This window comes from Peromyscus leucopus, chromosome 3 (assembly GCF_004664715.2).
Source record: "Peromyscus leucopus breed LL Stock chromosome 3, UCI_PerLeu_2.1, whole genome shotgun sequence".
Lineage (NCBI taxonomy): Eukaryota > Metazoa > Chordata > Mammalia > Rodentia > Cricetidae > Peromyscus > Peromyscus leucopus.
Window position 1 is genome coordinate 140,970,297 of NC_051065.1, and position 24,192 is coordinate 140,994,488.

Genomic DNA, 24,192 nt, shown 5'->3' on the forward strand with positions numbered 1-24,192 from the left:
ATGGCCTGATTATTCTTTTGCATGCAGCATTCACATTCTCAAAGGCCAAAGATTCAATTATTATCTGTCTAGCTTCTGAATTTGGTATCATTCTATTTACTGCTGAAGACAGGCTTTGTAAGAAATCTGTGAAGGTTTCTCTGGGGTCCTGTATAACTTTTTTGAATGATTTGATTTTTTTCCTGCTTCCTCAATTCTGTCCCATGCATTCATGGCTGCCATGCAGCATAGAATTAGGGTTTGGTTATCATATAAACATTGTCTTTTTATATCCACATATTTGCCTTCTCCAAGAAGCTGATCCTGGGAAATTTCCACACCTCTAGTTCTACATTGGTGTTCTATCATTTTAGCCTCCTCCTTAAACTAAATTTTTCACTGTAAATGTAGACTGGCCTCTAGCACCACTGCAACCAATTCCTTCCAGTCCTGAGGAATAATCCTATTACAAGTTGACCACAAGTTTAACATTTGCTTTACAAATGGAGAATGCATGAGATATGATACTATAGCTTCCTTAAATTTCCTTAAATCTAACATTTCCACTGGAGTCCAATTTTCTTGTACATGCCCTTGAGCATAGTTCTTGTAAGGTTACCAAATAGATTAAGTTTGGTTTTTTGAAAATAGGCTGTCTCTCTGTAACTGTATAATTCACTCCTGAAATAATTTCACCTTTATATTCTTCTGTATGGGTCTGAATTTCTCTATTGGTCATTTTAACAGGTTTTTCTAAAGTCAATCTGGAGTTAGTTTCACCATTGAATTTTACTGTCTGGGTGTGAATTTCTCTATGATTCATTTTAACAGGTTTTTCTAAAACTTTTATCTTGGCACTTAAGTTGACCAACCTTTTAAAAACTAATATAAGGATAATTAAACAAATAGTATTCATAATTGATGTTATACATATCCCATGAACATTAATTATCCTCTCATTTAATTGTTCCATTTTTAGACTGCCTAATGTGTTATCAAACAAAGACTAATTTCCTTCCATTGTAAAAATGTTTCCCATTTTTTAATGTGAGGAAAATTCTCTTTAAACTAGTTTTTCCCTTTAAGATATCTTAATTGACCTATCAAGTCTGTGTAGAATAGTAGAAGTCTGAGGGTATTTCAAAGCAGCTACTTAGCATAGTGGCAGTACAAAACGGGAATCAAGAGAGATATAGATAGATAGATAGATAGATAGATAGATAGATGATAGATAGATAGATAGATAGATAGATAGATAGATAGATAGACTACAACCTACCAGGAGAAAAAAAAAAAGCAAAGAAAGCCCAGCCACGTGCTCTGGCCTGAGCCATATTGGGCCTGAGCCAGGGGCTCTGTAAACCTGCAAGCAGTCTGGCTGCTTGCAGCTACATATGGCCCCTTGCAGCTCTGGAGCACTCCAGCTTTGCTGGAGCACACAAGGCCTTAGCCAAGTGACTTTTTTATGAGTTCCTGCCCCACAGTTGGACGCCAAATGTAGCCAAATTTCTAAGCTGTCTTATTAAATAAGAAACACAGAGCCAAATATAGGAGTGAAAGCCTTAGAGATCAGGGAAATAGTGAGAGCCATTAACCAACCTTACCTCACCAGCTCTGCAGTTTCCAAAAGTACCAAGACTTCCTGTCTACCCAGGCTTTTGCTGCCTTGCTGTTCTGCCCTCTCTTTGGCTAGCTAGCCCAGATACCTGACTTCCTTGTCATTACCTGTCTGTACAGACCTCCAGGTCTCTATGATTCGTATTGGGATTAAAGGCCTGTGTCTCCACGCTTGGCTCTGTGCCCTAGTATGTCCTTGAACATATAGAGACCCTGACTGATAAGTGATAGGATTGAGGGCATGTGCTACCACTGCCTGACTTTTGTGTTTACCTTAAAGTGGCTTGATGTTTCCTCTGATCTCGAGGCAAAATTCATTTATTAACATACAAATAAAATATCACCACATTTCAGCACATATAAAATATCACCACACAAAACCATAGGTAAAACTCACACAGAAGAAAAATTTACCTTATCTCAACTCTAAAAATCATTTGTGAATATCTTCACTTCCAACTGGTAGATTATAAATTAACTAGACTATGTGTAGTAATTTATATTAGAGTTCCTTAAATGTGTATCTCCTTTAATCCCATGACTTCATGCATAAAATGTCTTTCTAAGTATGTTCTAAAGTATATCCCATGTAGTTTTTAAACTAAGAACAAAATATTGTAAACGACTGAAATTTCAACAAAGAGGGGTTACCTAATTAGCATAATTAATATATATAATATAAATATAAATATATATAGAATATAAAGGTGAAATTATTTCAGGAGTGAATTATACAGTTACAGAGAGACAGCCTATTTTCAAAAAACCAAACTTAATCTATTTGGTAACCTTACAAGAACTATGCTCAAGGGCATGTACAAGAAAATTGGACTCCAGTGGAAATGTTAGATTTAAGGAAATTTAAGGAAGCTATAGTATCATATCTCATGCATTCTCCATTTGTAAAGCAAAATGTTAAACTTGTGGTCAACTTGTAATTAATAGAAGTGATTACTAATTATATATGGCTTTAAAATTTTTGTAGATCAATATTTATAAAATGAAAAAATGCTTATTATTTATTACAAAAGAATTAGAAACATGGTGTAAATTGGTGTGGTAGTATATGGCTATAATCTCAGCTTTGAAGAGCCTGAACCAAGAGGACTGTGAATTTGAGACTAGCTTGGGCTACATAGTAAGTATGATACAACAACTGTCTCAAAACAAACAACCAAACAAAAACCCCAAACTATCAAAAACTTCAAACAAAACCCAAAAAAATAAGAAATCCTGAGTGTGGAGCTCAGTGCTAGGGTATTTACTGAGTATGCTCAATATTAGATTTGGTATCCCAGCAACATTAAAATGTCAGCAATAAGACCACTATGTAGGAAATGACACCAGTGTTACCCGTAAACATTATCTATGAATAAAAAGCTAAAAGTTAATACCAACAGTTTCACAGTGGAAATGTGAGCACTTCAAAGTATCCTACACTTAGCTGTAATAAGCATAATTCAAAAAAATATTTTCGTCATACAATTTCCTCTTTTTACTTTGGTCAAGAGGAGGGGCAGAAAATCATGAGCTCAAGTATCATTCAAGAGGCGATTCAGTTCTGCCTTTTCTCTTGGAGCCTCTGACGGATATAAACCAAGGAACGCCAACTTCTCCCCCAACTGGGGATCAGTTCTCTCCACCAGAATCGACTCCTGGAAGAGACACAGGTAACAACTGCTTTTATTATTTTTCTATCACATGATTATATATACTCTAGAGAATTTCAGATGGTGTGAGGTGAGAGTGGGATTACTGGGGAAGCCTTGTTGGTTCTGTTAGAGCTGATTGACTCTGGCAGCATGAGAAAACTGGAGTTTGGCATTGTTTATTTTCTTTCTGATTGTGCTGTGACTTCTGCTGTGTGCTAAGAAAGTAAGGTAGAGTTCATTACTCTTTAACTGAGTCAAATGTTTATATATAATTCATCTTGAAGGAGCCATAGGAGTGTAGTGGGTAGCCATTCCAGCTTGGATCTGGAAGCTCCAACCCCCATTGAGACTCTGGCAACTGTCACGTCTATGAGGCGGGGCGAGGGGAGGTGCTGGAAACCTGAGAGCTGGATGGGCAAGGCTCGCTCTGGGCGCTCTCTCTGCGCCTGGACCCTGGATAGTGGAGATTGATTGTGCAGAGCTCCAGAGAACACCGCTGGATTGCGATACACTTTCCCCAGACCCCCATGACCTATCCATTCCTTCATTTGTAAGTCATCCACTAAATAAATCTTCCTTTTAACTACGTGGAGTGGCCTTTATAATTTTCCCCAATATCTGGCGCCCAACGTGGGGCAAATTCCAAAGGTCTGGGCGGCTCCTGCCCTCAGCCTCCTCCCCGGCTGGCGAGTACCTAAACCCACCTGCAAAGTTCCATATAACCAGTCCATTCCCGAAAAGGGGAGCAGCTAGTCCGGTCTCAGCTCCCTAGCTTAGCCCCGAGACCAGTGAAAAACCGCTGCGAGTGAGGTATCCGCCCCCGGCTCCCGGCCATCCCGCCATCTGCCTCCAGCTGCCGCCAGCCAAGGTCGCCAGCAGGCCCTGCTTTGGAGCTGTGCCAGCACCGCCTGCTGGTTGAAAAGCGCTACTACACCCCCCATACCACAGAAAGGTAAGATAAGCAAACCAGCATTTTATTTCAAGTAAAAGTACTTGATAATTTTACATCTTAAAATTGACTAACAAATTTTGAGTAATTCTTGTAATATGGCTGACAACATTACCTCACAAGAATTTAAAAACCTTTTTGCCTGTATGATGAATGACATTCTCCTGGAAATATATGACCTTCCTCAGGCATATTTGGCCTGTACCATTTTGACATTCATCGTAATAATTCACACAGTGTTCAAACACTGATTTAATAATAAGAACAAAGATGAGTCATTATTGGGACTGATACAGGCTTTAAAAGATAGCAATGAAGACTTACAGAAAAAGAATCTCTTTCTGGAATCTGCTTTCAAAGATAGCAATGAAGGCTTACAGAAAAGGATTCTCTTTCTGGAATCTGCTTTAAAAGATAGCAATGAAGACTTACAGAAAAAGAATCTCTTTCTGGAATCTGCTTTAAAAGATAACAATGAAGGCTTACAGAAAAAGATTCTCTTTCTGGAATCTGCCTTCAAAGATAGCAATGAAGGCTTACAGAAAAAGAATCTCTTTCTGGAATCTGCCTTCAAAGATAGCAATGAGGGCTTACAAAAAAAGATTCTCTTCCTGGAATCTGCCTTCAAAGATAATAATAAAGGCTTACAGAAAGAGATTCTCTTTCTGGGATCTGCTTTAAAAGATAACAATGAAGACTTACATAAAAAGAGTCTCTTTCTGGAATCTGCCTTCAAAGATAGCAGTGAGGGCTTACAGAAAAAGATTCTCTTTCTGGAATCTGCTTTAAGAGATGGCAATGAAGACTTACAGAAGAAGAATCTCTTTCTGGAATCTGCCTTCAAAGATAGCAGTGAGGGCTTACAGAAAAAGATTCTCTTTCTGGAATCTGCTTTAAGAGATGGCAAGGAAGACTTACAGAAAGAGATTCTCTTTCTAGAATCTGCTTTCAAAGATAGCAATGAAGGCTTACAGAAAAAGATTCTCTTTCTGGAATCTGCTTTAAAAGATAGTAATGAAGGCTTACAGAAAAAGATTCTTTCTCTAGAATCTGCTAATCAGGATTTACAAAACAGGCTTGTACCCAAAATTGATTTCATTGATAATAAATATGAATATCTAATGGATAGAACACTAACTCTCCAGAGTGAAGTTATGGCTACTCAGACATTGCATAAGGAAGAAAGATTATCATTAATTGATAAAATAAGGTGTCCAGGCTGCCAGCTGTCTTGGTCTACTCTTGCAAGATTCCCGAAGTTGCTTGCATCCGTCTACCATTTCTCAGGTACCATTATGTTCCTTCTCAGGTCTTTGATGGGATTGAAGACTAGCAGTTATAGTTACAACTTAGTATATATAATATCTTAGATAGAACATATTAAGTATTAGATTCAGGTTCTTTAGGATAGGACACCTTTGAATGATCTTTATAACATGCCGTTTACCTATGCTCTATACTTCTCTGGATTTTAAAATGTGTTTCTTGCTTGATATTGTTTGCATTGGTTGTAGTTACATCTTATCTAGGTCATTATCCCTCATTATTTCTGGACAATATTTGATAACCATTCCTTTGTATATAGTCTTGTATTAGTTTAGAACCTTCTTATTTAGACAAAAAGGGGGAGATGCAGTGGGTAGCCATTCCAGCTTGGATCTGGAAGCTCCAACCCCCATTGAGACTCTGGCAAATGTCACGCCTACAAGGCGGGGCGAGGGGAGGTGCTGGAAACCTGAGAGCTGGATGGGCAAGGCTCGCTCTGGGCGCTCTCTCTGCGCCCGGACCCTGGATAGTGGAGATTGATTGTGCAGAGCTCCAGAGAACACCGCTGGATTGCGATACACTTTCCCCAGACCCCCGCGACCTATCCATTCCTTCATTTGTAAGTCATCCACTAAATAAATCTTCCTTTTAACTACGTGGAGTGGCCTTTATAATTTTCCCCAATAATAGGAGTCAGGTAAGATGGGTAAGTGTGTAAAAATACTTGCTACACAAGCCTGACTGACCATCTGAGTTTTATCCCTGAAACCCACATAAAGGTGGAATGAGAGGACTCACCTCACTCGGTACAGTTGTCCTCCGGGCACATGTGAACCATGGTACAGACACAACCTTATGATCAGTAATAATAATTTAAGAAACAAATTATCTAATGGAAAGCTTCCTTTTTCTTAAGAAATTAGGGAAAATAAGAATAATTCCAGAAATCTTCATAAAATTAAAAAACTAGAGAAGACTCAATCCATGTACTTTTTGTTTTTCATATTGTCTGTTGGCCACAATCTCAGTTATCAATGTAAGGGGCAAGGTGAGTTACAAATATTTACTATTGAATAATAATAATTATATATATATGTATATATAGGGTCTTTAATTGGCATTAATCAATGACTGATTAGTGATCAAATTAATTTTCATGTAAGCTCCTCTGGCAATATCATATTCTAGAAAATAATATGTGAAGTGATCTTTGATGTGAAATAATTTGAGATTAAACCTTCAGGTTGTATCCTGCTATGCCCCTCTCTGTTGCTCCCACACCCCACCCCTGCAATACCTCTTTCTACCTTCCTGGTTGCTGCAGTTACTCCAGGTTATGTAGCATGTCTGAGGACTTGGAGCCAGGAACCTCAGATGCGAGAGAACATGTGGCCGTTGTCTCTCTGGGTATGTTTTCCCACACTGTAGGATCTTTTCAAGTTACATCCATTTACCAGGCCTGACCACGGAGAAGAATGTGTAGGCTGTGGCTGGATGGAGAGGTTGGACATCTCAGGTGTTTAGGTTTAACCCAAGAAATATTTATATGTCTTAGAGCTCAAAATTTTAATCATCTCCTATATTAATATTCAAATGTTCTTTTTAATGTGGTATGTGGGAAACCCGGATAGACATATATAATTGAAAAGACTGCAAGAACATTTTATATTCATGTGTTTATCAAAATGCATAATTTTAAAGCAAAGACTTTTGTTTATTGAGAAATCTTGGAACTTTTGTTATTTGAATTGATAGTTTAAAAGTGTTTCAATGATTTGTGGTGGTAGCAATTTTGCCTAACCATTTTTATATATTTGGAATATTTTGAATAAACAGGCTTTTTCAATATTGCAATGACTTATGAGTATATTTTAGATTATTTCCATATTTCCTAATAATAATTGCTGTGACCATTAGAAGTATATATGACAAAAATCTTCAAAGACTTCTCACTTCTAGTGGAAATCAGGGTCAGTTCATGTGCTTTAGTGTGTTTGGGTCATTAAGGGAGTTTATCAGACCGCCTTGCCTTCCCACCCCACTGCAGCATCAGATCTAGGTACCTTCCTAAAGGTGAACATTTTAACTTCTTCTTTAGATATCATTCAAAGTTGGATTTTAAAAAAGAACATAATTCACTTACTCCCAAGATGAATGATGAGGAGGTTACTTACACAACTGTGAGATTCCATAAATCTTCAGGGTTGCAGAATGGAGGAAGGTCTGATGAGACTCAAGGGCCCAGAGAAGCTGGCCATAGAAGTAAGTGCTTTAAGTGTCTAAATTCATCTGTTTTTATGCATTATAACTTTTGACATTTGAAAACAATATTCTACTGCCTTCTATCAAAAACTATAACCTTCCATTTCAACTGGGCTTGGTGATGCACAGGGATGTGAAGCAGATAAATGAAGATGAATAAGAGAGTAATCATGTACAAATTGTTCAAAAATAAGTTTAAAAATTAGGTAATCGTTTTTAAAAGGAAATGAAAACAATAACTCTATTTCTAACTGTTAGCTGGTAACAGAGAAAGCCAGATCGGTAGAGTAGAACAATAGAAGTTTATGAGAAAAAATTTCTTGAGAATTGATGAGTGACAAATAAATACATTCTGTCAAGTTGAAAACACCATTAGAAGGTTTTTATTATTTAGTCTATGCAAGAAGAATTCTGAAACCTTTAAAACTGAAAAACTAGGGTCTGAAGAAACACCAAATGTTCTAGAGAAATGAAATTTTAATGAAATACAAAGTATGCATTAGAAACAATACTTTCTCTTTAGCAAAAGGTGTTTTAATTGTCTTAAATATTTCCAACATCTAATGCAATGAAACAGCAAAAGTAGTTCATCAGAGAAGGAAATCTTTTCCTGGGAAGAAGCTGCAGAGGAAGAGAGAGGATGAGAGAGGGTAGTGGGGATGGGGTGACTAAAATACATTATGCATTTGCAGAAATGCTAAAGAACAATTAACTTTATTAACAAAAACGAGGAAATCTCACTTTTCTATTCTCTTTTTCTGCTTTCTCTGCATGAACTATAACAGCTGAACTCTAAGCTGAGAACTTTAACTTCTTTGACACAGTGATAATCAGGATTGGCTTTCAGATTCTCAGCACCTCAGATTCACAAAGATGTTTAGTATTGTCTAGAAAAAAAATGGAACTTATGGAAAAAAGAGGGAGTTGACTTCTAGGCCCCAGAATGGATGGGCATGTATGCAAGTCAGCTCCAGAATAGCCACTGTTCCCTATATTTCTCAAAAATATCCGTTCCTCTTCCCTTCCTCCTCATCCTCAGTACTCTATCTTGGTGGACTGCACACTCCAGTTTGGGATCATCTACCTGGACTGTGTCTGTGCCTCCAGTGCTTTCTGAAGGATGCACTTTTGATCCTGTAGAACTGGGTGAGGGGCCTGTGCCTGTCATAAGGCTAATTTTAGGCTGAGTCAAGAGGATTGAGAATGTAAGGCTAAAGGTTAAAAAAAAGCTTGTAATCCTTTGAAACTTCACACATGTAGGATTTCTACAGTGGGTGCATTTTAGGCCGAAATCTACAAATTTTGAAATCACGTGTTTAGTCAGCTTGTATGATGGACTTCTGTAAAACTGTCAGAGACCAATATCTCCTCGTTTCCATGCTACACAAAATTATAAGTAGTGTTGGGATGTGCTCTTTTTATGGTGATCATATTCTTGCTTTGTTTTTTGTTTGTTGGCTTGTTTTGATTTAAGAGTGTTCAGTTCCTTGGCACCTCATTGCAATACCCCTGGGAGTCCTTTGTTCCATTCTGCTGGTGATAGGTGCAGTGTTGGTGAAACAGGGTGAGTAACTGGTATACATCTTCTTTGCCTTTCTGCCTAAATAATAAATTTATAAACAAATTATGTAGCTAACACCCTTATCCATTGTTCTGCCTATAATCAGGGGAATGTGCCAGATAGCTCTGGACTACGTTTTCGTTTTTTTGTTTTGTTTTTGCCTGACATACTACAGTGTCCTAGTCTCATACATACCTATTCTCTTAACTCTGGGGCTGTAGGAAGCTGCTTTGTTCTGTCTCATTCTTGGTATTGTTCCTCTTGAGGACTTGATGATAGTCTGCTTTCTGAGCTTAAGTGATTGTGAATAGTATGTAATATTCTGTGAGACACAGCTGTGCCAAAGAAATGATGACATTCTTTTCATTTTTCTTGGTGTTTATTAAGGACATGGATAAGTGAAAAGTCTTCATCTGTACAGAGACATTAAAGCTTAAGCTTTATTGGATTCCTTTAATTTTGTATAGAAAATCACTCCCAGGCTATGTAAAAACATGACTACATATCTGGATATTTTGCTTTCCCTCTGGTTCAATGGGAATTGTGCCATTTCTTAATGTTTCTTAGTTCACATTTTCATGCTGTGTTAAGTATTTACTAAATGTTTTACTTCGGTATTTATTTGAAAGTTTTGTGTTGTAGAAAATTAAATAATTAGAAGTTGTGGTACATCCACCATAATTTTATTCAGCTGTATTGTTTACTTTACATTAAAGTTACCCCAATAGAGAGAAATTTGTGTTTCCATTCCTATAGTTAATTCATTGTATTGTAATTTTCTAAATGTCAAAGTACCAGTTAAAGTAGTAATGTGTTGGTTGTCAACTTGGGCTTTCTCTGTTATCTTAAATTTCAATATTTACTCCTTATGAGCATTTTCTGTGTTATATCTGTTGCTAATTTTAGTTTTTCAGTATAGTCAAGAAAAACGTGAATTGCAGAAAACTCTAAATAATCTCCATCAAGAGTACAGCACCATGCAAAATGAGAGCTACTTAAGGGAAGAAATGTTAAGAAATAAGTCTAAACAGTATGATGCCCTCAAAGACCATCTGGCCTCTCTCAACAGAAAAGAGAACAGACGCTATGGGGAAACTAATGTTTTAGATTGCATACAGCGCACAGGTGAGGAGAGGATCTTGAGTAAAGAATTGCATTATTCTGCATTGTTTCTTTCCCAGAAGATTTGAAGTCCAAGTAGTAGCTTACAATGCTGGTGATCTGTGGGTTAATGGCTTGGGGTTTCTGTATCTCATAGAGGCTCCTGGAACCCCAGAAATCTCTGTTTGAATTAAGAGAATCTTATAGCTTTTAGAACTCAGTGGCTGTTCTAGCTCCAAAGGGATGGAATTTCAAATCAGCACAGCTGAAAATTCAGGTTCTTTTGGTCTATGGGCAAATTTGAATCTCCAAACATTTTGCTGAGAGAAAATGGAAGTTTCTAGCTGAGTGGATTTTCCAAATTCTTAGGTTTAAATAGACTTATAGAATTCATATAGATAGAGTCATAAAAATGTGTGTGTGTGTGTGTGTGTGTGTGTGTGTGTGTGTGTGTGTGTGAATATGTTTTCCTTCTGCCTTGGTATGAGAGAGTTGGCTTATTTGTGACTATGGTGCAGCTCCCTGCAGCACATTCTGGAGCTTCAAAACGGTGTCCACACTTGTGTAACTGTCATTGACACAGTGAATGAGTCCACAAAGATGAAAATATCAAGCTTTACAAAGAACCTTTCTTACCATATATTGTGACTGGTTAACTTTAATGACACAGTTTTTCATTCTTCAATAAATATTTTTTAGAATTTAGAGTTTACAAAGAGCTTTTGCATATGATTTCACCACACTATGATTGGGGTTAACAATCATTATTATGTAAGGATTTATGGTATCTTTAAAACTGCTGTATTATAAAATATGTAATAGGAAAAGAAAAAGTACTATTTTTTTGAAATATTCCAGACCCATGAAAAATATTTTGTGTTATTATTTTAAAATTACTTTATCATCTGTAAATGGTAGAATATTGCTGGAGTACCTATCCTTAGGAGGCTGAGACAGCATGATTATAAATTTGAGGACAATCTGGACAGCTCAGCAAATTCCAGGCTAGCCTGAGATACACAATGATACCTCTTCACAGGAAAACAAAAGTTGGAGATAAAATTTGTTAGTAGACCAAGACCTTCCCCTGCCCCTCCCTAAACAAAATAATCACATTGAGATGTTATTGCTACACAACTGCACATATTTTAATGTATGCAACTTGACGTGTTTGGGTATGTGGGCATACGGTTGAAGGCATCCATATAATTAGGAGAGTAGAATGACACCTTCAAAAGCTCCCTCATGTGTCTCTTATTTATCTTAAGGTAAGAGCTTCTAACACAGACCACAGCACAACCTTAAGTGCACAGTATGTGAGGATGAACTGGGATACAGTGCATTACTGCAGGCCTAGAATTCCATCATCCTTGTAACTGCCTCTGTGCAGCAAGTGTTTGTTCCCCATACTCCAGCTCTGGTATCTCACAACCCTCTGCTTCTTAGTGTTGGGTTGTGTTAAGTACCTTTTCTCAGTTGAGTCATAAAGGTATGGAACACCATCCTTGAGTTCATGCATGTCTGCCACTTAGTTGATCATCTCTCTTTTGGGGCATTGAGATGCAAGACGTGGTTTAATTCTGCAGTGCAGGCTGTATTAGAGTCTACTTTATAGCCAAGGATGGCATGGAAGTTACCACTTAGCCTATGCTAGCTTCAAACTGGTGGTGATCCTCCCATCTTACTCTGTGTAGTGCTCAGGCTATAGGTATAAACTATCGTGCCCAGGCAATTTCCTTCACTTTAAAGTATAAATAGCATATCTTTGTGTGCATGTGCTACATTTTTTTTCTACTGATGTCCACATCAGCTGTTTCTGTATATCCACTGTTATAAACAACACTGCATAGAGCATTGACGTACTGGGATCTGTCAACATTATAGAATTTCAATTTCTTTGAGCTCTGAAATTTTACTTAGTTATAGATGTTTAATTAAAAAGTGCTCTAATAACAGAATACTAGAAATTAAGGATTTTCATCATTCCTTTTTCTTTTGTAGGCACAAATGTTGAAGGACACTGGTTCTGCTATGACGTAAAATGTTATTTCATCATGGACAATAAACACTGGAGTGGATGTAATCAGACCTGCCAGGGCTGCAGCTTATCCCTTTTGAAGATAGATGATTACAATGAACTGGTACCATAGACACTTACATGCTTCTTTACTCTTAGACTCTGTCTCTAACCCTTGGATAGTGAGATGCTGAGCCCGGGTAGGTTCACTGAAAGAGAGACCTCTAAGTGTTGTACATGGTTTGCCTGTAACGTGAGCTGAAACTGCGCAGTAAGAGTATCCTAAGCTACTCCTTCCTGCTCCCGGCTTAGGGTCAGGACACAGGGTCTGTTATGAGAAGACTCATTAAAGAAACAGCCATGTCTTTGTAATCTCCTCTCTCTTAGGAGTCTGCAAGAGAGTCCCTCAGAGGAGCATGTTTTCCTGGAATAAGTTTAAACCTTTGATACAGTACATCCTGTGAGTGACAGTTATGTATCTCCATAGAGTGCCAACTCCACCCAGAGAGGCCAATGTCTAGGGTTTGCTCTTTGGAACCTGGAAGTGAGACTTCCTGAGATATGTAATTGGATGACAATAGAGAAAGTAACTGACCTCTGGGCCAGTTTGAAAAATGGAAATACATGAGATCCGTAGAATTAAGTAGTTTTACCAGTTAGCTCCAATGTGATTGTCATTGAAACTGTCCATAATCTTTACTTCATACTTTTTTATGTTTTTAAAAATAGATGTCTATTTTTAGAAATGAGTAATTAAAAGAAAACAAAGGTGCCAAGATGCTGACATTTTCTTTTTAAATTATTACTAACAAAATCTCTTTTAATATGAAGACTATGTTTTTTCTAGAGAAAAGTATAGATGTAACCAACCATCCCACCAAATAAGAAACACAGAAACAATGCGAAAGAGAAAGCCGAGAGGTCAGAGCTCAGAGCCAAAATCTCACCCTTCCGCCTGCGGTGTCCCAGCCTCCCGAATGAGAGCCCTATTTCCTGACTGTTCGTCTATTTAAAGAGACAGAACAAGCCACAGCTATCTCACCTCACCAGTTCCTCAGCTGGTCCTGTTTCCTCAGACTGGAAGCTTCTGTGTCCTCATCCCAATAGCTCTCAGCTGAACTGTGTTGCTCCAAAGCCTGAAAGCTTAACCAGCCAAATGCTTCTAGTTTCTGGGTCTCACGCCTTATATATCTTTTTGCTTTATATCACCACTCCCTGGGATTAAAGGCTGGTTTTCTGGGATTAAAGGAGTGTGTCACCACCATGCTTGGCTATTTCCAATGTGGCCTTGAACTCACAGAGATCCAGAGGGATTTCTATCTCTGGAATGCTAGGATTAAAGGCGTGTACCACCACTGCCACACTCTTGCTATAGCTCTAATAGCTCTGACCCCCGGGCAACTTTATTTATTAACGTACAATCAAAATCACATTTCAGTATAATTAAATTACCACCACATTTTTAACTGCAGAAAGGGAAGAAAAAAAAAAGAGGGACTAAAGAAAAAGGACAAATGAACAGGGATAAAGGCCGGTGTTATGAATATATATATATATATATATATATATATATATATATATATATATATACTAAAAAGACAAAGTCCCTTAACCAAGAGGCGCTCCAATAAAGTGTGATCTGAGAAGAATCCTCGCGTGGTGGTAAAGAGGATTCAGAACTCAACACACGGAGCGGTGACGTCGGTAAGTTCTCTAGGAACGGTGACGTCGGTAAACGCCCCACAGTTCCTAATTCTCTCTCTCAAATGAGCGGCAGCCGCCGGTTTGAGTTACTGGCGGGTTCCTGGCGTGTGCATTTAACCTGCAGTAAGGCGGAAATGAGGCCTCTGCAAGTGGCACATTAAGCTGTGTGGTGGATTTAGCCTTTGCTAGTTACAAAACAAAAAAGGTTTCTGGGCTACACGCTGCTTGGATTAAAGCACAGACCCACGATGGCTCCCAGAGCTGGTGGAAAACGGACCACCGCCATGTTGGGAAGCTGAGGTGGGCGGAGTCAGCAGCCATAGCACCATTTCAGCTTACAAATGCTGCAGTTTAAAGCAATAGATTCACAATAAGACAGATTCAGATGGAACAAGACTTTAAATGCTTTACAATGTGTGTAAAAATGTACATAGGCTTGGAAGAGAGAGGAAAAGGAACATAGACAGTTATATAAAGAAATAGAAAGTTTAAAAAAATAAAGTCTTTAAAGAGAAAGTAAAAGTAATATAAAAAATAAGCCATGTAAAGATGGATATCACACAGAGAGTCTGGATTATATTGTCTTTGGGATTTTTAACTGCAGAAAGACATTTGATTGTAAAGACTGCTCAGTCAAATCAATGTGTATATTTTAAAGGTATTTCAATTTTGAAATTTATGTCTAAGGATGTTTTACTTTGGAAAGGAGACTCTGCTTTTTTCTCTACAGAAAGCCAGAGGCTATGGATTTGTTCCAGATTAAGATACATCAGGTTTGACCAGCCAAGACCCCCTGAAGGTCTCTGATGACACCATGGCCCAGATGATTCAACATCCAGAATTGTTTCAAGGCAACTGGCTCAGACGATACAGCCTCACGGACTACTCCATGATCCTTAAATATTCTTTGCATCCCCATAAGATACAGCGCCCCCCTCCAGCAGGAAGTAGTTAAGAGAAGCTACGCCCAAATTCCCAAATATACCAAGCTGGCTTTGGAGGTGTGTAAAAGTTAAAACCTTCCTTTTAAAAAAAAAAGAAAAGGGGAAGTGCTGTGGGATGATTTGTATGTCCTGTGGGAGCCCTTCTTGGGTTCCTTGTGGCGTTACCCAGCAGGTCCGTATAGAGGATGATTAGGACCATGGGCCTGAGTGCAGGTGTTTGAGATGGTCTGAACTTGGCTGTGCTGGGGGATGGTCTGTATGTCAAGTTGCTCTGATTGGTCAATAAATAAAACCTGATCGGCCGTGGCTAGGCAGGAAAGATAGGCGGGACTAACAGAGAGGAGAAATAAAAGGACAGAAAGGCAGAAGGAGACGCTGCAGCCACCGCAATGACCAGAGACACTGCAGTCGCTGCCATGACCAGCAGCATGTGAAGACGCCGATAAGCCACCAGCCACGGGGCGAGGTATAGAGTAGTAATAAGCTCATAAGAAGTAAAGATACTAGTTGTGTATAAGAAGCAAGAATGGGTTACTTAAAGATATAAGAAAAGTTAGCAAGAATGGGTTACTTAAAGATATAAGAAAAGTTAGCAAGAAGTCTGCCACGGCCATACAGTTTGTAAAGCAATATAAGTCTCTGTGTTTACTTGGTTGGGTCTGAGCGGCTGTGGGACTGGCGGGTGACAAAGATTTGTCCTGACTGTGGGCAAGGCAGGAAAACTCTAGCAACAGAAAAGGTTGAATGATCAGCTTGAAACCTTTGTTACTGAGAACATGGTACAAAATTCATACACCAGTTCAATGCATGTATAAAAAGTTATAACATAAAAAATTTTAAAGTCAAGTAATAATGTAAATTGCCTTTTGATATAGTAATCGTAATTAAATTTAAACCCATATTTTAAAATATATTCAGGTATTTAATAGACATCATGCCACTTGCATGTCACATGTAAGACACTAAAGTTTTCCAAATATCTGTCCCTTTCCTCCTCAATTTCTGTCACTTTCAGGTCTGAACTTGAGAAGAGATTCCTCTCTGGAGCATGGAGCTTAATGCACAGCTTTTCACACATGACTTTGCACCTTAATAAATTTGCTATGAAGACAAGTCATTACTTACCATATGAACACTTCCCACATGCCTCTGTGGTCTTTGGGGATGCACAGTTGAATAATTTCATAGAGTGTCAGAAGTTATTTAATGAACCATGAATGCAGTGTGCTGGTTTTTAGGAGCCACAAGCAGTAGTATTGTGAGCTCCTGGTCAGCTTTGGTTATACAGTGAGACTTGGTCTAAGAAACACAGACACAAATCATTTCATAAACCCAGTATCTCTAGACACTTGCTGTTTTCATTTTAAATAACTCATGTAACTGACATTAGTTTTTACATAAATGAGCTACTAGTGAGAAATCACTTTAAAAATGAACTTGGAGGGACTGAAGGGCTGGAGGACAGGACAGCAGAGAAATGATATAAGAATAGCTGGGAGCTGCTATGTTGTTCTTTTCTCACCAAACCATAGGAAATTTATCATTAGATGTGTCTTTTCTCTTACAGAAGTTCCTAAATTCCCGGCTTACTAAAAACAGTTACTGGATTGGATTAAAATATGATGAGAGGAGTCAGAAATGGCAATGGATTGGCGATGGCCCATCTAAAGTGTGAGTTTCCTGAACCCTCACACTCTAGAATTGGTGCACTGTTGAGAGGATAGTGTGCAAAGGCTTTTTTTCTCATTTCACAGTGCTTTCCTCATTTTCAGTGGAGTTCAGGGCTAAGGACAAGATGCATAAGACAGTGTTTGAGCAAGTCCTAGATTGTCAAATGTTAATGGACTGGACATTGTTAATGTAAATCTTGACTGTATGTGTTGTATATACTTATTGTATATAGTTTTTCTTATATTACTTATATCCTTCTTTTATTATTTTAGACAAAAATGGGAAATGTAGTGATATATTGTTTACCCTAATAAACTTGCATGAAGATCAGAGGACAGAGACAGCCAGTAGATTAGACATAGAGGTCAGGAAGTGGTGGTACACATCTTCAATCCCAACACTTGAGATCTCATGCCTTTGCTTCGGAAGCACACATGCCTTTAATCCCAGGAAGTAATTTGGCAGACAGAGAAAGGTATATAAAGTGTGAGGAAACAGGAACTTACTCTCTTTAAGCTCAGGATTTCATAGAGATAAGAACTAATGTCTGGCTGCTTTGCTTCTCTGATCTTTTAGCTTTCACCCTGATATCTGGCTCTGGGCTTTTTTTTTTTTTTTTTTTTAATTAAAAGACCATTTAAGATTCAAACAGCAAGTTTGTTTGGTATTCTATAATCTTCTTGTACCTTTATAGGTATGTCCTTTTTAGGATGGAAAAATTTTCTTCTATGATTTTGCTGAATATATTTTCTGGACCTTTGAAGAGGGGTTCTTCTCTCTTTCCTATTCCTATTTTTTTTAAGTTTGTTCTTCTCATAGTGTTCCTGACGTTCTGGATATTTTGTGTTAGGATGTTTTTAGATTAAATATTTTCTTTGACCAATTAATTTGTTCCCTCTATTGTATCTTAAACACCTAAAATTCTCTCTTCCAACTCTTGTGTTGTTAGTGGTGCTTGCATCTCTAATTCCTGTTCCTATATCCAGGTTTTTCATTTCCAGAATTCCCTCAGTTTGTGTTTTCTGTTTCCATTTTCAAGTCTAGAACAGTTTTGTTTGTTTCTGTCAACTGTTTTATTTGTTTCTGTTTTTTTTGTTTGTTTTCTTAACATTCTTTAAGAGATTTATTGATTTCCTCCAATTATTTTATTTGTCTTTTCCTCTGTTTCTTTAAGGGAGTTTTTAATTTTCTCTTTAAGGACCTCTACCATCTTCATTAAGTTATTTTTTCAGTAGTTTTCTTGTGTTTTGGCTGCACTGGAATGTTAAGGTCTTGCTATTGTAGGATATCTGGGTTCTGGTGTTAGCATATTGCCCTTTCTGTTATTGATTGTGTTCTTACACTGGAGTGTAGGCATCTGGATTTGGGATGTTTATAGGTCTAGATGTTGATTCCTGCATTTGTGCTTGTTGGATGGGTGTATTGTCCCTTTGTTTTCTGTTTCATCTCTGGTCTACTGGCTAACTGGCCAAGTGTTTTGATGATTGGAGAGTATTTAGGTGTAGTAGTGAATCTCCACTGGGTTTTTTTGGGCCTTGTGAACCTAGGTCCAGCCTGGCCTCCAGTGAAGCTGAAGTCTTCTTCCTAAGTTGTACACCAGAATATGGAACCCAGGTGAGGGGTTGCTAATCTTCTGACTGGTGTAGACTGTACCTCAGCCTATGGAGTCTGCTGGAGTTGTGGAAAAGGGCTGGCCATGGGAAGAATGATGAGCTGGAGGGTTTTGGTGGAAGAGGGAGTCTTAGGGAGACAAAATCCAGGGGGCATGATGGTAGTCTAGCTAGGAGGCTGGTACTCACTGAATAGACCACTGGTAAGGACTGTACAAGAAGAGCAGTGGAATTCTACCTGAATTGGGAACAGGACCCAGTATCAGTGTTGGTGCTGATGGGGGGTGAAGGCATGGAATGTGCCCTGGGGTATAGGGTCTGGAGACTGGGGCAGCTCGGCTGGAAGGTCTGTCACTCACCTGTTCTTCCAACTGGAGTGTGCTGTACCTGGTCTATGGAGTCTGCTGAAGTTGTGGGGAAGGGCTGGCCACAGGGAGGATGATGATGTGTAGGGATCGGGAGTGGAGTAGGTCTTGGGGAAAAAGAATTCAGGAGGTAATAACAGACAATCTGGGAGGTGGGCCACACACACTCCCTGGTTGACTGGTAGGGACTCCTTTTTTTGTTTGCATTAAAGATTTATGTCAGTTAGGCTTGCCTTGAACTCCTGATCATTCCATCTCCATCTCTCAGGTGCTGGGACCAAAAGAAGGCATGACTGTGCATTTCCTGTCTTTTATTTCTGGAAAGATATCAACCATACTTATTTAACACAAATTACGTGGTAATCCTAGTGTCTGAAGTTCTATGGTTTAATGTACTGTTCTGTGGATGTTGCTCATGATGCCATTTTTTTTATTTACTAAGTTTCTTCTTCAGCTGCTGCAATAACTGTCTGAAGCAATGGTATTCACAGTGGTAACTTTCTCAGGAACCTTTCATTCTGTATCTGGGCAAATGGCAGGTCTGGCTCACTTCTATTCTAAATGTGCCCTGCCAGTGTGGACAGCTAGGTTCCAAATCTTCAGGAATAATTTATTCATTCTCCTTCAAGGACACTCTCAAGTAGGCTATCACAGAGGTAGTCAAAAAGAGAAGACCTTATGTGGTGCATTAATATGTTCAAAGCACATAGATTAGTATTGTTATTAATTTTGGCTTTTATGAAGTATCATTCATACAGGCTAACTCTGCTATTCCTATCTTTACTTTTCAAGGTAGAATAAAACTAGAATTGATGGTGTTTACTATGAATGGCCACAGAGTTAATGCATTTGTTTGTATTATACTGCACCAGACAGAGTGAAATGGGCAGGTAGTAACATGTAGAGTGAGGTACCAGGGACTGAAAGGATGCCTTCTCCCAGGTGAAGGGATCTTTGTAGTCCTTGCCTATGCTGCAGAATTGTTCCCTGTGATGGTGTGATTACTAGGGACAGACCTGAGGCTTCAGAATAGAAGGCCCATGATCAGAAGGTTTCTGTGGTTTCCACAAGCATTTTCTCCAGTGGGAAGATGCAGTAGCTTGGACACCTTTTTCAATGTCAGTTTCTAATGGACCTAGTGAGAAGCTATGATCTTAACCTGTGTTTCTTGAGTAGAGGACTAGGTTCGCTCCAACATGGAGGTAAAGTTAAGAGCTCATGATGCAGAATGTGTACTCCATGTGTGTCTTGTGAATAGTTACTGTCTGCTGGGTCTTTTCTTCTTTGCCCATGTTCAACACATATGCTTTATTTATTGTCCCATAATCATATCTCATTCCCACTGTACCTTACCTGTTCTCTCTATGATCCATGGGCAACTTAGTTTCATTTATCTTCCTCTTTTGTTCCTAGGATAAATCTAAACATTCTATTTCAACCTGGCTTAAATCCAGGGTTGAAGGTAGGTTATCTTTTGTTGAAGATTTATCTGTTTGCCTTCTTAGCCCCATGGAGTTCTCTGTTTTTCATCCCCTTTCTACTGTTCTTTGAACAGATTCTCACCAGGTTAATTTGGTTAAAACTCCTTGTGTTGCTCAGGTCATAACACCTTGTCCTGTTTGCCATGTACATTTATTTATTTTTTAATTTCTTTATTGAAATAAGCATCCTAGGAAATCAACTTTAGTGTAAAATTATCCCTTAGCAATACTGAAAGTTAATTTTACTTGAAGATGAAAAGTTAATAGTGTGGAAGAGATAAAGAGTAGAATTGGGATCAAGAAACTATTTGTCTGTTTACTTTTATTATTTTTTTGTGAATGTATGCATATTTATGTAACCATGTTATAGCACATCTGTAGTGAGAGGGCAATTGAAGGAATCACTTCTCTCCTTCTACTGTGTGGTATCTGAGGGTTAAATTCAGGTTGTCAGGTTTGGTGACAATGGCCTCTACTCACTGAGCCATGTCACTGGCACAAGATCATTTTTTATGAATCTAGAGAAAAAAAATAGTAAAACAAAATTCATTCTATATTCTGTATATTTGGGCAAATAAATTTTGTTTTTAAAATTGTGGTCTACATCAATGTAAGTTTCGAGTTTTAAAAACTGACCATTATGTTTTGTTTTATAGTAATTTGACAACAATGAAATCAATAAAGGAAAGTGGAATCTGTGCATTTCTCAGTTTTGGAGGTATACGTCATGATGACTGTGGCATAAAGCACCCCTGTGTCTGTGAAAGGAGAATGGATAAATTTCCTGAATCAGTTTGCAATATAAAGAAAGAGTAAAAATGGAACATTTTTCATCTTTGTTGGTTTCCTGGGATGATTTGTGTCTACTTAATTACTGAATGTCTTAATCACAGGGCTCAATCAGCCAAGAAAACTGGGTAATAGATGGGAAAGGGAAGAAATTTTCTTCTGAAACCTGACTTAACACAGCAGAAGCCATCTTACTTCTTGTGAACACAGCAGTTTATATCTGGAGAATGGATGCCATTTGTCCCAAGCCTGCAGTATCATTCTCTTTGTTTCCTGGATGACACACAGATCCAAAAACATAACCACGAAAAACAGCACACCCATCTCCTTCTCACTAGGATAATCCATTTCTGTACTCCATTGCTCTCGCATCACAGTTATGAATTAGGATGCAGTTGTGGGTGTCTGTTTGTTAGTTGGTTGGTTAGTATTCATTATTTTTCATATGTAGGAGAATTTATTTTTAAAAATAATTCCTTTGCTGTAAAATATATTTCCAGATTTGATGAATAATTCCAGGCTAGATCAAGGACTTCACACAACCATCCACAGTCCATATATGTTCTCATCCTTGCTCTGTCTCATTGATTTGCTGATAAGTTGAGATCACGTACATACAGTAATAATAAGTGAGGCCAGATGGATGTCATGGCTCAAATTTATAATCTTAGAGATACAGGAGTTTTGGTGCATCCTATATCTGCATAGTAAGTTTGAGGTTACTTGGGCCACACAGTGATACTTTCTCATGAAGCATAATAATAATGATGATGGAAATAATAAAACTAAGCTGCCCATGGACATTTACTAGGGACAATCCATTTCTTTTATAGCATCATACTAAAATAATAAATCTCAAGAAAATTAGTATTGACCAAGTAATATGTTCTACTCCATAACCCATATTCATATTTGTCAATTTTCTGCATCATATCAGTGTCAATATTTCCTCACATTCTCTATCACCATATGAATTCACTTGTAATGTCCTTTAGATCTAAAACTGTTAGTGACTTATGATGTCTGTTTTTGAACCTTGATATTAAAGAAATCAACTTTTACCTTGTATTGTATATGTAACAAAATATATTCACTTTAGGTCATGAGCAATTTGAGTTTTAAAAACTAAGTACTTATCTTCAAAAATCACTGTACAGGCTATTTTTATGTTATCTTAATAAAAGTTAAATACATCTGAGAGGGGGAACCTCAATTGAGAAGGTGCCTCAATAAGATCTGGCTGTAGGCAATCCTGTAGGAGATTTTCTCAATTAGCAATTGTTTGTTCCTGGATACCATAAGAAAGGAGGCTGAGCAAGCCATGGGGAGCTTCCAGTAATGAGCACTCCTACATGGTCTCTTCATCAGCTTCTGCCTCCTGGTTCCTGCCAGATTTTAGTGATTGTTCAGACTTCCTTCAGTGATGGATTGTTAATTGGAATGGTAGCAAAACAATCCCTTTCCTTCCCAAAATGTTTTGGTCATGGTGTTTCATCACAGCAATGGTCCTCCTAACAGAACAATATAACCCTATGAGGTACATTTTCATTTTACCACCCAAAGTGCCTTTCTGCCCCTTGGCCTCCCCACCTGGGCCCAGGTTAGCAGCTATATGTTCTCTTGTACTGTAAATTAGTAAGGCATATTCCACATGCTAAGTACAGATTTGTGATTGGCTCCTTATTTCTTTGTCTCTTTTTGTTATGAATTACCTGTGCTGATGGGTAGAGCCAAGGTGCCCACAGCAGTTGAGAGACAGAGTTGTGTGGGAGACCAGCCCACACATTTATTTACCCCAGGGACTCTTGAGGAATGAGGGATAAGATAGTTAGAAATAAAGGGGAAAGAAATGGAGAGAAAACACAGGATAGACTTGAGTGAGCCTGTATCCTTATCCACCGGCTCAGAACTTTATTGCAAAGGTCTATTTATAACAATGCCAAAGGGTGGAGCAAAAGACCTGCCCCTTGCTAGTTACAGTCAAGTGTAAACCCTTACAAATGCCTGATACTCAAGCCCATGGTCCAGTCAACCTCTTATGCAGTCTCTCTGGGTACAGCCACCAGGAAACCAAGTGGGCTACAACAGAGATGCCATGCAGATAGCTCTCAGTGAAGAGTTTTATTTGGTGGGGCAAAGAGAGGGGGGAGAGAAAGAGGGAGAGAGGGAAGGGGAGGGGTTGAGATATGCACACCTCATGGGAGGAAAGTGGAAGAGAAAGGAGAGAAATAGTAGAGTTTTCAATTAAGAATAGGCACTTGGGGCCGGGCGTTGGTGGCGCACGCCTTTAATCCCAGCACTCGGGAGGCAGAGACAGGCGGATCGCTGTGAGTTCGAGGCCATCCTGGGCTACCAAGTGAGCTCCAGGAAAGGCGCAAAGCTACACAGAGAAACCCTGTCTCGAAAAAACCAAAAAAAAAAAAGAAAAAAAAAAAAAGAATAGAAAAGAATAGGCACTTGGGAGGCAGAGGCAGGCAGATCTCTGTGAGTTCGAGGCCACCCTGGTCTCCAAAGCGAGTTCCAGGAAAGGCGCAAAGCTACACAGAGAAACCCTGTCTCAAAAAACAAAAAACAAAAAGAAGAAGAAGAAGAAGAAGAAGAAGAAGAAGAAGAAGAAGAAGAATAGGCTTTTATTGGCCAGGCGGTGGTGGCACACGCCTTTAATCCCAGCACTCGGTGAGGCAGAGGCAGGCAGATCTCTATGAGTTCGAGGCCAACCTGGTCTCCAAAGCGAGTTCCAGGAAAGGTGCAAAGCTACACAGAGAAACCATGTCTCAAAAAACAACAACAACAAAAAAGAATAGGTTTTTATTGATCGGATTCCCCTTGGTGCAGTGGGGAGGGGCTGGGATCTGCCTTGGCTCAGTGTGCCAGACTCTGCTGACTCAAAAATATTAAATTTTTGAACCCCTAGAGTTATACCTAAAACCAGTCTATCTTGTATCATGAAGTCTGTGAATGAGGCATAGCTATCTGTAACTTTAATAGGAAACTTACTGATGAACTGTCAGTAATCTTGGGATTGGGGCTGTCAGACTGATATACCCTAGTCATCAAACATCATCAAATTTGAGAAGGATAAATTTAAGAGGTGAGACAGCTTTTTAGCTACCTGGCCTGGGCCACAATCCCAAGTCTCTCTGTAGTCATTGGGGGCTTGGACAGAGGCCTCCAAAGGAACACTTGTTCAGCTGATAAGCCCAGATGATCTGACAGATTTTTCT

General features: G+C 38.7%; 1 protein-coding gene across 1 annotated transcript in view; it reads left to right on the forward strand.

Annotated features, from left to right (window-relative positions):
* Positions 1 to 7,573: 7,573 nt before the first annotated feature.
* Positions 7,574 to 24,192, forward strand: part of LOC114685854 — a 76,441-nt gene continuing 59,822 nt past the window's right edge. The window contains exons 1-6 of the mRNA XM_037204322.1: positions 7,574 to 7,725; positions 9,200 to 9,289; positions 10,193 to 10,411; positions 12,389 to 12,528; positions 16,620 to 16,723; positions 20,836 to 20,991. Coding sequence (XP_037060217.1) covers positions 7,614 to 7,725; positions 9,200 to 9,289; positions 10,193 to 10,411; positions 12,389 to 12,528; positions 16,620 to 16,723; positions 20,836 to 20,991 — 821 coding nt within the window. The 5' untranslated portion in view covers positions 7,574 to 7,613. The remainder of the gene's footprint in view (positions 7,726 to 9,199; positions 9,290 to 10,192; positions 10,412 to 12,388; positions 12,529 to 16,619; positions 16,724 to 20,835; positions 20,992 to 24,192) is intronic.